The sequence below is a fragment of the Cyberlindnera jadinii genome (genome assembly GCF_001661405.1).
Source record: "Cyberlindnera jadinii NRRL Y-1542 unplaced genomic scaffold CYBJAscaffold_21, whole genome shotgun sequence".
In the NCBI taxonomy this organism is placed as follows: Eukaryota; Fungi; Ascomycota; class Saccharomycetes; order Phaffomycetales; family Wickerhamomycetaceae; genus Williopsis; species Williopsis jadinii.
Genome location: NW_017963672.1, coordinates 133267 through 147198, shown reverse-complemented (window position 1 = coordinate 147198; position 13932 = coordinate 133267). Strand labels below are relative to the sequence as shown.

General features: G+C 47.1%; 10 protein-coding genes across 10 annotated transcripts; 6 read left to right on the top strand and 4 right to left on the bottom strand.

Annotated features, from left to right (window-relative positions):
• Positions 1–1009, top strand: CYBJADRAFT_169736 (sterol desaturase family protein; the record flags this gene model as incomplete). Its single annotated transcript, XM_020215908.1, has 1 exon — positions 1–1009. A coding segment is annotated over one exon (921 nt), but the record flags the coding sequence as incomplete, so codon positions are not given.
• CYBJADRAFT_144152 (amino acid permease) lies at positions 1003–2805 on the bottom strand (the record flags this gene model as incomplete). Its single annotated transcript, XM_020213208.2, has 1 exon — positions 1003–2805. The coding sequence occupies exon 1, from the start codon at positions 2776–2778 to the stop codon at positions 1003–1005; it is 1776 nt and encodes a 591-aa protein (XP_020068129.1). The 5' UTR covers positions 2779–2805.
• A 219-nt stretch (positions 2806–3024) lies between these two features.
• CYBJADRAFT_169735 (uncharacterized protein) lies at positions 3025–3560 on the top strand. The gene is made up of 3 exons (XM_020215907.1): positions 3025–3235; positions 3301–3465; positions 3496–3560. Exons 1-3 carry the CDS (start codon positions 3085–3087, stop codon positions 3546–3548), a joined length of 369 nt encoding a protein of 122 aa, XP_020068128.1. The 5' UTR covers positions 3025–3084; the 3' UTR covers positions 3549–3560.
• A 410-nt stretch (positions 3561–3970) lies between these two features.
• CTI6 (Cti6p) lies at positions 3971–5122 on the top strand (the record flags this gene model as incomplete). Its single annotated transcript, XM_020216710.1, has 1 exon — positions 3971–5122. One exon carries the CDS (start codon positions 3971–3973, stop codon positions 5120–5122), a length of 1152 nt encoding a protein of 383 aa, XP_020068127.1.
• Positions 5123–5155: 33 nt separating this feature from the next.
• On the bottom strand, positions 5156–6883 carry VPS45 (Vps45p; the record flags this gene model as incomplete). The annotated part of the gene is made up of 1 exon (XM_020213048.1): positions 5156–6883. One exon carries the CDS (start codon positions 6881–6883, stop codon positions 5156–5158), a length of 1728 nt encoding a protein of 575 aa, XP_020068126.1.
• Positions 6884–7325: 442 nt separating this feature from the next.
• Positions 7326–9065, top strand: TCO89 (Tco89p). Its single transcript, XM_020217436.1, has one exon. It carries the CDS (start codon positions 7383–7385, stop codon positions 8964–8966), a length of 1584 nt encoding a protein of 527 aa, XP_020068125.1. The 5' UTR covers positions 7326–7382; the 3' UTR covers positions 8967–9065.
• Positions 9066–9241: 176 nt separating this feature from the next.
• Positions 9242–10120, top strand: CYBJADRAFT_132336 (NADPH-dependent 1-acyl dihydroxyacetone phosphate reductase; the record flags this gene model as incomplete). The annotated part of the gene is made up of 1 exon (XM_020213051.1): positions 9242–10120. One exon carries the CDS (start codon positions 9242–9244, stop codon positions 10118–10120), a length of 879 nt encoding a protein of 292 aa, XP_020068124.1.
• An 88-nt stretch (positions 10121–10208) lies between these two features.
• Positions 10209–11528, bottom strand: EBP2 (Ebp2p; the record flags this gene model as incomplete). The annotated part of the gene is made up of 1 exon (XM_020213044.1): positions 10209–11528. The coding sequence occupies one exon, from the start codon at positions 11526–11528 to the stop codon at positions 10209–10211; it is 1320 nt and encodes a 439-aa protein (XP_020068123.1).
• Positions 11529–11877: 349 nt separating this feature from the next.
• ERG20 (bifunctional (2E,6E)-farnesyl diphosphate synthase/dimethylallyltranstransferase) lies at positions 11878–12936 on the top strand (the record flags this gene model as incomplete). The annotated part of the gene is made up of 1 exon (XM_020213873.1): positions 11878–12936. The coding sequence occupies one exon, from the start codon at positions 11878–11880 to the stop codon at positions 12934–12936; it is 1059 nt and encodes a 352-aa protein (XP_020068122.1).
• Positions 12937–13199: 263 nt separating this feature from the next.
• On the bottom strand, positions 13200–13628 carry QCR8 (ubiquinol--cytochrome-c reductase subunit 8; the record flags this gene model as incomplete). Its single annotated transcript, XM_020216709.1, has 2 exons — positions 13200–13490; positions 13623–13628. The coding sequence occupies 2 exons, from the start codon at positions 13626–13628 to the stop codon at positions 13200–13202; spliced, it is 297 nt and encodes a 98-aa protein (XP_020068121.1).
• Between the last annotated feature and the right edge of the window lie 304 nt (positions 13629–13932).

Below are 13932 nucleotides of genomic sequence, written 5' to 3'. Positions count from 1 at the left end.
ACGGCGGCTAACAACAACACCTTGAAACCAAACAGTACCGTTTTGCTCAACACAAACATCAACGCCACGGCGCTAGACACCTTCACCGGGACTCTGACCCAATTCTCCAGTGACTCCCAGTTGAACTGGATGGAGAAGCTGTGGGCGGCTTATTACCTGTATATGAACAACGACATCATGGCGACTGGGTTGCTGTTCTTCACTCTCCACGAGGCGATGTACTTTGGCCGTTGTTTGCCATGGTACATTGTTGATTGTATCCCATATTTCAGAAAGTGGAAGATCCAACCTACAAAGATCCCAACAAACCAGGAACAGTGGGAGTGTTTGAAGTCCGTGTTGATCTCCCATTTCCTCGTTGAGGCGTTCCCAATCTGGTTTTTCCACCCAATCTGCAACATGATTGGAATTGCTTACTCCGTCCCATTCCCAACATGGCAATCAATTGGTTTGCAAATTGCCATCTTCTTTGTACTAGAGGATGCATGGCACTATGCGTTCCACAGATTGTTCCACTACGGACCTTTCTACAAGTACATCCACAAGCAGCACCACCGTTACGCCGCACCATTTGGACTTACTGCGGAATACGCGCACCCAGTTGAAGTCATGGCGCTTGGATTTGGTACTGTTGGTATTCCAATCGTCTGGGTAAGCGTTACAAAGGACCTCCACCTCTTCACAGTCTGCGTATGGATCACCCTCAGATTGTTCCAAGCCGTGGATGCCCATTCCGGTTACGAATTCCCTTGGTCATTGCACCATTTCTTGCCATTCTGGGCAGGTGCCGACCACCACGACTTGCACCACCATTACTTCATTGGTAACTATGCCTCGTCATTCAGATGGTGGGACTTCTCCTTGGACACAGAGGCTGGTCCAGATGCGAAGGCCGAGAGAGAAGAGAGAATGAGATTGAAAGCCGAGAAGAAGCAGAAAAAGCAAATATAAACCATCCGTCATTACATAATAATAATAAACACATATAGTCGTACAACTACCTCAGCAGAAGAACCTGTATAGTCTGTAGTACAACGGCTTTGAACGAAGTCTCGCCTTGTCCTCAGCCCTTTGCTGGATCAACAGATCAACGTCTTGATAACGCTTACCAGTGTCCAGGTCAACCTTGTCCAAGGGAGTGTACAGTCCCGAGAAGAACTTACCAGCCCATAATCTGTACGATAAGAATACCACAATCATCAATGGAATTGATAAACAGTTCTGGAAAAACGTCTCCACATCGGCTGGAGATCCAATTGGGAAGATGGAGATCCAAATCTCTCCAATGATAATCAACGCCATCACGATGACACCTAATACTGAACCGTAGATACCCAATGTGGCCTTATAGCCCAACTCTTCGGTGGAACGTCCTTGCTTCTTCAGTGCTAGCCTGAAACGGATGTGTGCCAGGCATATGGAGCTCCAAGTAAAGAACGAGGAGATAGAGCACAATGAGAACAGCCAGGTGAACACCGTTGATTGATTGGAGGAGTCAACCAAGAAGCCCAAGAGCCCAATTGTTGCAGAGACGAGGATACCAACCAAAGGACGTCCTTCGTTGTCGATGTAGGCAAAGATGTCTGGTAATTGACCTGATGCTCCCAACGCCTGAATAACACGACTGGATGCAAAGACACACGAGTTTGAGACAGAGAGAACGGCAACGAGGATAACAGCGTTCATGAAATGTGAGATTCGACTGCCCATTGCGCCCGTGTTTGACAGAGCAATGACAAATGGTGATGCCGTGATATCTTCAGAGGTATCACCACCTAGCAACCGTGGGTCGTTATATGGAACAAGACATGAAATAACAACAATTGTTGTGATGTAGAACAGGGAAATTCTCCAAAACACTTGCTTTGTAGCCCTAGAGATGGACTTTGCCTCTGCTTCAGCACTCAGAATGGCCAGCTCAGAGCCTCCAAAGGAGAAACCTGCCGAGATCAACGTTGAACATATTGATTTTAACACAGGATGCACAAATGAGCCTGGATCATGCCAGTAACGTGCACCGATGTAGCCTTGAGAATTTGGACCACCACCGCAGATTAGAACAATACCAATGATTATGAAGATGATGATGGCTATGACTTTGATGATTGATAGCCAGAATTCCGATTCTCCGTAAGCACGCACACCGAATAGGTTAAGTGAAACTATGAATACCCACGAGATTGCAATCCACACAGCAGGGTCTACTGAGGTGTTCCAGTACGATATCGTCATACTTACACCAATTAGCTCTGAAGGGAAGGATATCAGCCACGCCAAGGCATAGTTTGAAGCGATGGTGAAGCCCAATGCTGGGTCGACAAATCTTGTAACGTGGGTCGCAAATGAACCATTGACGGGATAAGCAATTAGCATCTCTGCACCTGCCTGAATCACACAGTAAATGCCCAATCCAACCAGTGAGAACCCAATCAAACAAGAACCCGGACCTTGTGCCAGGGAGTAGCCCAATCCTATGAACAACCCTGTTCCCAGTGTACCACCTATGGCAATCATCTGTAGATGTCTTGTTTTCAGAGCAATCTTCAGAGGCTGATGAGCCAGTATGACATTCCGTCTGGTCTGTTCATCCAACGAGTCCAGATCAACATCTGCGGGCAGTACCACTTGTCTTCTTTTGAAGGAATGCTTCACTCTGTTGAAAACTCCTCTTGAGCCATCATCACTGGAGTCTATGGATATCTGCGACTGAGTGATGCCCTCATTTGACGTTGATTTCACTGTCACACCAGCTGGCAGCTTCTCAAGATCAGACATCATCTAGGAGTGTCGTTTTGAATATTTTGTATATATACAAGGTAGATAACATAGAGGAAATTTTTTTCTTTCCACTCTGGAAATTGGTCAGCGTAGGTTTATATACTGATATAACTAGACGATGGTGGCAGCATACCAGGCAGCATTGCGTATCTCAGAGCAGCGACACACCAAACGTGAAATGCCGTCCATGGTGAAATTAAGTTGCATACTGCAAATATGTCCGGGAAAAAAGAAATGAAATGGGAAGGAAAAGAAATAAATGAAGGGGAAAACGGAGTCAAAGGCTGGCACTACAGAGCAGACGAGATGAGGATCCTTGTGTTCCTCACAATCGGCTCATTGAGCTCACAGTTCGCACGACACGATGGAGCGCAAGGGGAAGGTCAGATGGACCAGCAGCCGGCAGCACAGCGGAGGGAAGGAAAGAACCCATGCTCACGGTTCACACACACATCCTGTTCCTCTGGCTCATTCATCAGACAACGCTGGCAACACAGGCAACGCAAGCACAATGGATACAAGGGAAGGCACTGAAGGGCCTCGTTTATTGCGTTGTTATTACTCAATTGGCTAGAGCATTAGCCAAAACTGTGGTTGTGGTTCCTCCCGCCTGTAGAGGCTTAAAAAATTGCATCAACAGCTGCAAGTATGCCGGAGAAATAAATAAACACTTCAACGGCGAATGGCGTACGCTTCCCTTTCTATGGCAACGCGTAGGAGCTTCACGGGATCCAGCTGAGTGGCTGGGAACCCAAAGCGTTCAATCATAGAGGGAAATGGAGCTTCACTACTCGCTTTTGAAGTAAGTAAACGATGGGCAAAGGTCCTCGCACGCTTGCAGAAGAAGCCTGTCGGAATTCACAGCGGAAAAACTGCCAAAAGGCTGGGAATTGCAAAAAGAAATAAAAAGAGGAGGAAAAAAAAAACACAGCCGTTTTGACGTTTTCTCTTACGTAAGCTGAAAAGTGTGGCTTCGGTGTGCTTATCAAAGCATACACAGACAAAACACCTGGTGCTTCCGCTTTGGGAAGTCGAGGCCCAAAGAAGTATATTTCCTGTTTCGGGTGTTTATCCATATTTTTCTTTTCTTTTCAGAACCGTTTATATACATCTGGATCCTCCCTAACGGATGGTGCCGTTATTACTTCCTCTTATCCCTCAATAAAGCTTTCAATCACATTGAACAAAGGAGATGCCCTCACTGCGAAGCACAAGAAGCTCGGACTCCTCGCGGAGTAATCACAAGCTCGAGGAAGTAGGCGACGGTGAGGAGGAATTTGAGCAAGCTGATGAGCCGCAAGAGGAAGAGGAGTACGATGAGGAGGAAGAGGCAGAGACGCGTTGTATCTGCGGTGAATTGGACCCGCCAGACGCCGATGGGCTGTATATCCAGTGTGAGAAGTGCTCTGTATGGCAGCATGGGTACTGTGTATCGATCAGCGACACTGTGCCAGAGAAGTACTGGTGTGAGCAGTGCAAGCCGGAGCTGCACTTGATAGTTGTGACACCACAGGGCAAGATGTCAAAGTATTTACCGGTGCAACCGAAGGATTCGAAGGAGTCTGTTGGAAGCAGACGGAAGAGCAGACGTGCTCAGGACGATGAGAAGGATGAGCTACAGCAGAAGAAGAAACGCGAGCGTGGTGGGTTATCAAGAGAGGATGCTCGTTATGAGGCGATGATTCAACGGGCATTGGAGGAGAGTAAGAAGGATGCTCAGCCTGATACCAAATCTGAAGACGAGAGGGGCTCCAGAAGAAGCTCCAGAAGGAAAAGAAGTAGCGAGGATGTTGACGGGGATGAAGGCGAGTTGTCCAAGCAATCTGACGTTGAGCACAGCGATGCTGGTAAGGGTAACGGCAATGGCCAAGGTGCTGAAGCCGAATCCAAGCCAACCACAGGCGAGTCCCGTGTCAGCAGGCTGAAAAGAGAGTCTGCAGAGAACTCAGAGTCTAACGATTCCACTGCGTCCTCGTCAACTCAGAAGAAGAAGGCCAAGCGTACCAAGAGAAGCACTCCCTCATCAGCCGGCTCGTCAAAGTCTTCATCCACCATTGATTTCAATAAACCTACAAGACCAAGGATCCCACAGCAGAGAGCCACTTTGAACGAGATGAGAAAACGTGTTGCAGCGATACTGGAGTTCATCGGACGTACTCAGGTGGACATTGCAACGGAACAGAAGGATCAAAATGAGCTCACCAAGTTCGTGGAGGATGAAAAGATGAAGCTAACAGTGGATCAAATGTTTGAGAACTACAATGGAAGCTTAGAACTGATGGACTCTCTCACGAGAAAATTGTTATTATGGGAACAAACGTTTGGGAAATTTGGCGACCAATGATTTATCATCAAGCTAATGCTGTATTCAAGTCGTCTACAACTGTACCCTCTGATGTAGTCTTTGCTCTGCAGTTGGTTTTGGCCATCTGTCGCCAGCATCTTCGATGTCATCCATAAAGCTCTTTGAGTTGTGTATAGTGGTTCCTCCAAGCACAATGCGTATTCCCTTGTTGAGCTCGTTCAACGAGTGTACGATTCGAGCCTCTTCATACGTGGCACCACCAACAAAGAACACAACAATGTCTTGAGCCTTATCCTGGCTCGAAATAGGTAAAGAACTACCGTATGGGTTCAATATTGGGTACAGACTTTCGTTCAATTTACCCCTGGCAGCTCTGCTCAGCACGTTCTCCAGCCTTGGAACGTGTTGCATGAAGAGGTTATCAGTAGCGTGTGAGGTCTTGAACCCGGTGATCAGGTTCGAAGTTGCCTTGTCAAAGATGGACTGGCCGTCATCGAGACGTGAACGTGAGCCACTCATCTGTAGAAGCGTGTCGATGATAGCAATCTTGTAGAGTGGGATTCCCTGCTCTTTGAGCAGGTTCTTAAGACGGGTGGTTTGGTTATTGGAGTTCGACTCATAACGCAATGCGTATATGGCGACAAGACGAACTTTCGTATCGTCAGGGATAGGTTTGACTTGCTTTTGAGGATCTGTTTGTCTGTTCAGCAGCAATGTTTCCAATTCCTGGAGGTCCGAGTTATGTTGATCATGGCATGACATGTTCTGCTCCAATTCGCTGACTTCCCAGAGTCTTCCTCTGTTGATACGTCTATCCAATTCCGATGCCAATGTCATGTGCTTGGACACGTTGCCGGATAGCTTCTTGAACTCTGGGAACTCCTCGATGAACTTCTTCATGTCCTCTATGGAGTTGATGTCCTTGGAAGACTTGGTCTTTGATTTGTACTGAGACACGTAGTCTTTGATCTTATCACTCAAATCTCCAAAGTTGAGGTACATGGACTCTTGGTAGAACTTGTCCTGCCTTGAGCTGAGTACAATCTTCTTCAGGTCTTGCGAGATCCCGGGGACGTTGGCCAGATCCACAGTGTTGTTTTCGATGCCTATGAGTTCATGAACCATGGATTGGAAGGTCCAGGGCGTCAACAGTGGTGTGATTGGATCGTTCTTTCGATCCAGTATGAGCAGCAGAGGCGGGGAATCCCTCAACTTGAAGTCAAACAACGAACTGTTGGTCTTTTCAACGTTGTACAAGATCTCCTTCGCCAATTTTGAGCCCATCTTACTGTTGGCCTCGTACCTAATCACCGGCTTCAACTTCAAGGACAACAACAGTGAGAGCAACCCCTGCGTACATGTGTTGAATGACGATCCTTGCCATGTGCCCATTGAATCTCCATAGATCCTATTCTTCGGTGCCTGAAGTGCTAAGGAGTACAAGGTCTTGTCTACAGTGAGATAATCCTGGAACAGTTCCTCCACTTTCGTCACAACCTCCAGGTCATCGCTCTCCGCCAGCCTCTCCAGCTGCGACTTGCTCAGGGCATTGTTGAAGTACAACTCATAGGACGAGTACTTGGGATTGCGCAACTCCTCAAGCAGGCAGTTGATAGACTCATCGCATGGCTTAAGGTAGCAAATGCACTTGAGGTGTCTCATCTTATCCCGGTTCGCGTTGTCGATACGATTAATCAAGTAGATATCGTGCTGTAGCAGCTCAGACTGTGTACAATTCAACGACACAACACTCGTGGTGTAGGAGTCCAGCAGTAGTACCCTGATCTTTGATCCTGGCATTGCCGATGTCTCCGCCCTTGAGAACCCCTTCGGCTTCTCCTCCACGATTCTATCGATGTAGAATTCCGACACTGCCTGTAGATCCATTGCGTGGTATGACGTTGATCTCTTTGGTTGACACTCTTCAGGTTAAGGGATCCAGCTAATGGGCACGACGCCGTGTTGAAGGGATGAGAAGGGTTGGTTGTTTGTTGATGGCGGTGTTCGGTGGAGGGGGGAAGTGGCAGGTGTGGGAGGGTGTGCTTACATAATACCTTATGTAATAGAGCGGCGTGCCCTGTGCATTACGTAAGCGCTTACGTAATCAGGATCGATGAGGGGTGTGTGCTCCTATTACGTAAGTGCTTACGTAATATTCTGTCATAACGTGCGACGGGGATTCCCGCGCCTCAGGCACAGTTGGGCTCTCATCTGTTCACATCAACTAGTGAATGAGCAAGGAGAAAGCGTTGTAACAAGCCGCTGAGGACACCAGTGAATAGCACGAGAACGGAGGAGAATGCCCAAGCAACCGGAGAAGAAACTGACGAAGCAGTTCTCGGCAAAGCCTTCCCATTCGAGGTCGGCGTCGTATGGGAGGAACTTGAACCGGCTGGGACGTATAACCAGTGTTGATGATATGGCCAATGCCCGGCCAAAGCTGAACAGATCGAAGAGTACGGAGTCCAACCTGACAAGGCGTAATCGAAGCTTCACGAAGCTTGCACAGCTGCATCCGCTGACGAGGAACTCATCGCATGTGAACGTGAATAAGGCTGTCCTGGACTTACACCATGATCAGCAGGACTCGTCCGATGAGGGCGGAGAGGACGGTGAGGACGGTGAGGATGGCAACACGAAGAACGAGGATTTGGAGGAGGAGGAGGTTGACCAGTTCAGCGAGGAAGAGCCTGCAGAGCCTGAGCCGGAGCCACAGCAGGTTTTAAGCTACAAGGCGCCACCTCAGTTTAGTCATTTGAGTATACCTAGGGAATCGGTACTGGCTGGTGGTGGCGAGGAGGAGCAAGCAGTAGCAGAACAAGACAACAAAGAGAATGGAGGTCAGGACCATTCAATACGATTGCATGGCCCAAGCTATGAAAGAGCAGGGGAGTCCAACGGCACCCAGAAGACGGCCAATGGTGATGGTGCGAATGCAAAGTCATCTTCAGACAAGGACCTGGGGCTGTATTACCAAAATATGATTCTTTCACAGTCAACAGGTGTTGTCCGTGCCTTTGGTGACAAACCGTTTCAGAATTCCTTCTTGCCAGATGATATTGCAAAGGCCAACTCTCACCTTCAGTATATCCACTCAAACGATCATATAAGTGGGTCCAACTTGGACAACATCTCCAAATCCACCAACTCCTTGAGACAGTTCACGATATCGGCCTCTGTGGGGAAATTGGGCACTTCGAACGAGACCTCATCGTCCATGCTCTCTTTCAAAGCCGGTGCTGGCATGACCCCTCTGAATAACAACATGACTGCTAACAGAGACACACCATTGGGCACTCCTTCTAATTTTAACCAGTTCTTGAAAAGTTCAGGATCAAATATCGAGACCAGAACACAGCAGAAGCTTTGGCTTCAAAGGGAAAACTCTCTGCTGGACGTTTCCCAGATGAACAACTCGATAAATCAGTCGAATCCTCAGATTCGCCGTGAATTCGAACGGGTTTCCAGAGAGTTCACGAACGTTCGCAGATTCGAAAATCCTTTGAAGAAGGCAGTGAAGAGGGCCAACGTTGCTACGGCTTTGAAGTCTCCAGAGGATTGTTCGCAGAATCTAAAGGCCTTAAACACAGACGAGATCCAGGCAAAGCTATTGAAACTATGGGTCAAGGGCTCTAAGCCAAAGAGATCTCAACTTCACCAAGCACTGCAGCAGCAGCAGCAGTACAACCCAAGAAATGCAAACATGGTGCTGAACCAAAACATTGGTGGCTCCTCCACCGGGTACGTTAGCTCACCACTGAGGTCGCCAAACGTTGCTCCGCCTTCAACGAGGGCAGTGGACAGGGCACAGAATGCGGATGCGAATAGGAGGATTGATCTTGCAGCGATGAGGATGTCGGAGGAGGCACCCAAATTGGCGTGAGCTCAACGCTCTCTTCCTTTGTCTGAAGCGTAATGCTATATTGTACTAGAATAATACTTATAATTATTATGATAATTATAATTATACTCACCATAGTGCTTACATAATCATGCAACTTTATGCCGGCTAATTTCTCCGCCGTTATGCCCCGGGGCCTTGAGGACACATATAACATCGAAGGAGTTATAGATAAAACCATCCAAACCCCTTACTCTTCCTCTTGTTGTTCCCCTTCTATCACTTCTCCATTGAGAATCTGTAGGTTAAAACACAAGATGGCAAAGACTGCGCTTGTTACCGGGGCTAACGGTGGTATTGGAAGAGCCCTCACCTTCGAGCTTGTTAAGAGAGGTTACGTTGTCTATGCGACTGACATTGTCTTCAGCGATGAAACCACTGAGTTATTTGATGCCAATGACAAAGTGAAGAAGTACATCATGGATGTCACGTCCCAGGACGCTGTTGTTGAGATCCGTGAGATTGTCAAGGCGGATACTGCCGGTCAGCTGGACTTGTTGTACTGCAATGCTGGTCGTCCAGTCGTTGCGATGGCTACAGATGTCACTGATGAGGAGATCCAGTCCCTGTTTGAGTTGAACCTTTTTGCCCAGATGAGACTGGTGAGAGAGTTCGTCAAGATGATCATCCCAACAAAGGGCACCATCGTGTTCTCGGGCTCTGTGACCAGAGGTATCCCACTACATGCCAACTGTCTGTACACGTCATCGAAGGCTGCGTTGGACCAATACGCTTCGACTTTGCAATGCGAATTGCGTAACTATGGTGTTAAAGTGATCGACGTCATTGGTGGTTATATCAAAACACCTATTTTCCATGCTGGTGAGAACTATCAAATTCCACAGGATTCGATATACAACTTTGAAGAGTACAAAGTGGCATTCGATAAGAAAGCAGAGGTCCTGTTGAAGAACAGTGCTTCTTTGGGTATGCCACCAGAGGAATTTGCAAAGAGAACGTTGGATCAAGTTGAGAAGGCCAACTTGAACACTTTGAGAGTTTATGAAGGTACAAACAGTGGTAGAATGTCGTTGCTTCAAACATTCCTACCTCAAAAGGCCTTGATCAACCACATCTTGAACTTGTTCGGCTTCAACTTTGATTACAGAAAGGGTAGTAAGTACGTCAAGGAATAACGGTCTATATTCTTGTGATTTTGGTCTCTAATATACACGGCTTTATTATTTTGTGATATACAGTTTATAGATTAAACCCATATATGTCTCAATGCTTGTTACGTCTACTCTTACCTGGACGCTTAGCTGATTTCCCCTTCATCTTACGCTGAGAGAAGTCAGACATGTCAGCACTTGAGGTAGCATCATTCTTTCTCTTAAATCTTTTGATACCACCGAACCCATACTTCTTATCCTTTGCAGCTCTCTTTGAGCTCTTACCTCTGTTTTGATACTTCTGTTCCCTTTCTTTATCATCTGCAGTGGCTTCTTCAATGGCAATGTCGAATTCGTCACCCTGGATCTCATCATTCTGTCTCTTACGTTTGAGCCCTTTGATCTTCTCCAATGTTTCACGTTTCTGCTTTTGACGTTCTTGTAACGTAGCATTTTGGACTTGCTTACCATACTTCTTCAAATCTCTCTGTCTTCTGGCCTCCTGGGATGCCTTCTTTTCAGTGGCTTCTTTGATCAACTTATTCTTGAGTTTATCCATGTGCTCATCAGACTTAACCATCTCTGCGAAATAGTCCTGTGGCCTTGTGAATGGTACTTTCAACTTCAACAACTTTGCACGGCCTTCAGTGGTGGCATCGAGAGCTTGTTTGTAGAATGCCAATTCACGTTCAGTATCATCGTAGATATCCTTGATCTGTGGCTCGACCTTTTCACTTGAAGTGATTGATTGGTGCTCTACGAATGAATGCTTACTCCAAGGAAGTTCGATACGTGCGAGGGCATTCTTCAAGGCCGAGACGTTGTTGACGGTGAGCTTTGTGTGTGGAACAACGTCTGCATCAGAATCGATTTCAACATCTGAGAGAGCAACATCTTCCTCTTCCTCCTCTTCCTCCTTCTGTTCCTCAGCCTCTTCAGCCTCTTCAGCATCTTCAGCATCTTCAGCATCTTCCTCCTCGTCCTCGTCATCATCCTCATCATCAGATCTAGCAAGCTTCTCCAGGTCTAAAAGATACTCCTCCATCTCAGAATCAGTATCTTCCGCAATCTCAACATCACCTTCCTCCTCACTTTCCTCTTCCTCATCGCTCTCGCCGTCTTCCTGGAGCTTGGATTCAATGGCCTTCTTCAATTTTCTCTTCTCCTTCTTCGAAAGAGTTTGGCTCTCATAAGTTTCCTCGTCCTGCTCCTTGTCCTGTTCCTTAGCTTGCTCCTTGGCAGCCTTCTTTTCAGCCTTAGCCAACTCCTTAGCTCTCTTCGCTTCCTCTCTGGCCTCAACCTCTTCCTTCGTTACTGTCTTTGGACCATCATCCTTTGGAGCAGCTTTGGCCTTCTTCTCTTGAAGTTTCTTCTTGTACTGATCCTTGGCCTGGTTAATCTCCAATCTCTCTTTCAAATGTCCTTTACCCATTTTCCAATTCAGTGTGAGTTGTGTACTTGTCAGCTCTATCACACACCAGGCGATGAGGATTAAAATGCCCTTTAAAAAAATTTTGCCCTTTTTCATGCTTTTTCGCATGCGATGGGCTTCTCGACTTCCACGTTGGGAAAGGTTACGAGCGCCGCGTCACGTTAGTGCAAAATTACGAAATCTTTCGCCAGCCCGCATACATTTGCGAAAACCACGCCCAAAGAGGAAACGAGCTATCGTTCACCTCGTTCTCGACGTGTGTTGTTAAAATCAACATAAACGAATATTCACTTTCCCGTTTCTTCTCTCCTCTGTGTTCCCATTTGGCCAATTGAACAGCGACTGAACAATGTCAGACAAAGTAGCTAAGAGAGAGAGATTCCTGAGCGTGTTCCCTGGTCTCGTTGAGGATCTCATTGAGGTGCTCAATGGGTACGGTATGACACCTGAGGCCATCGAATGGTTCAAGAAGAACTTGGAGTACAACACGCCAGGGGGCAAGTTGAACAGAGGTATCTCTGTTGTTGACACCTATGCGATCCTCAAGGGGTTCAAGTCCACTGACGAGCTCGACAATGAAACCTACAAGAAGATTGCCCTTCTAGGTTGGTGTATTGAGTTGTTACAGGCCTACTTCCTCGTTGCCGATGATATGATGGACAAGTCTATCACAAGAAGAGGCCAGCCATGTTGGTATAGAGTGGAGGGTGTTGCTGAGATTGCAATCAACGACTCCTTCATGCTGGAGGCTGCGATCTATGTCTTGCTGAAGAAGTACTTCAAGGGAGAGCCATACTACGTGGACCTGTTGGAGTTGTTCCATGACGTGACATTCCAGACCGAGTTAGGCCAATTGCTTGACCTGATCACTGCGCCAGAGGATCACGTTGACTTGTCCAAATTCTCCCTTGATAAGCACTCTTTCATTGTGATCTTCAAGACTGCTTACTACTCTTTCTACCTGCCAGTGGCTTTGGCCATGTACGCTGCTGGCTGTGCCGATGAGAAGGACTTGAAGCAGGCACAGGACGTCTTGATCCCACTGGGAGAGTACTTCCAAATCCAGGACGACTACTTGGACTGCTTCGGTAAGCCAGAGGACATTGGTAAGATTGGTACCGATATCCAAGATAACAAGTGTAGTTGGGTCATCAACACCGCGTTGAAACTCGTCACGCCTGAACAGAGAAAGCTGCTCGACGAAAACTATGGTGTCAAGGATAACGCCAAGGAGAAGGTGTGTAAGGACCTCTTCAACGAGTTGGGAATCGACAAGTTGTACCATGAGTACGAGGAGAAGGTTGCCGGTGAGCTGAAGGAGAAGATCGCCAACGTTGACGAGAGCAGAGGTTTCAAAGGTGAAGTCTTGACCATCTTCTTGAACAAGATCTACAAGCGTTCTAAATGAGCTTCCTACATTCGTTCTTTCTCTTCTTTATAAGGATTTAATATAAAACGTACCAAAATGCTATGAGGGTGAGTTTTCTTCGAATGTGAATTCTGTTCTGTACAAGTGTCTCTCCCGATTGCTTCGTCTTTGAGAAGAAACCAACGAGCTGATATAATAGACATGCCACTCTCACATGGATACTGTATTATTTTCTGAATGTGGGAAAGGGAAACAAGCTAGATACACGTGATAAAGTATAGCAGTATAACGCTAGACAGTGCTCAAGCGTTAACAATCTCCAACTCCTCACGACCAGCCTTGGTGTACAAGTACTCGTTGTAGTCTCTGGCCCATGTCCACCAGTTCCAGATGATGAAACCTGGAAGAGCAATGAACAAAGCCTGGTTCTTGACTCTTCTGAACACGTTGAAGATGGCATTGTGAGCAGCTCCCTTAAGTGGTCTCTGAGCGTATGGAGAAACGGCGTAGGTGGTGATTCCCTTCTGTGGCTGGGAACCAAGAGATCCCCACCATCCCATGTATGTCTTTGGACTTGGAGCGTGTGCACCCATCTTTCTTCAGTTGATTATACGTTGAGTTGGTGGAAAGAGCTTGTTTGTTGATACCGGTGAAAGAGTCTTTTGCTCTTTTTTTTTGTTGGCGTGGGAGCTGAGCCGAACTGCCACGCTTGGAAAACGCTCCACGGTCATTGGTTGGTTATCTCCGGGGCCTGTTTGTGTCGGATGCACGTGATATTGTCCGGAAATGGTGTTGTCGTTGGTGGTTATGAGCGTGTGTGATTATGCTTACTAAGCACTTATATAAGCATCCACAATCGAGCTAATCGATACTTTGCTGATGATTACAGCCAAAACAGTCCATCAACACTGCTTGAAAGCAACGAAAGTAAACAAACAACCACAGCGGCTATCGAACCCAAAACAGCGGGTACCTCTGACCGATATTAATTTGCTGTACATGGACTTGTCGCAACAGACCATGTCACAGCGGCAA

Coding starts and splice junctions, on each gene's coding strand:
- CYBJADRAFT_169735 (XM_020215907.1), top strand. CDS start 3,085: ATGAGGATCCTTGTGTTCCTCACAATCGGCTCATTGAGCTCACAGTTC. Junction 3,236..3,300: donor ACGGTTCACACACACATCCT/GTTCCTCTGGCT, acceptor AATGGATACAAG/GGAAGGCACTGAAGGGCCTC. Junction 3,466..3,495: donor ACACTTCAACGGCGAATGGC/GTACGCTTCCCT, acceptor GGCAACGCGTAG/GAGCTTCACGGGATCCAGCT.
- TCO89 (XM_020217436.1), top strand. CDS start 7,383: ATGCCCAAGCAACCGGAGAAGAAACTGACGAAGCAGTTCTCGGCAAAG.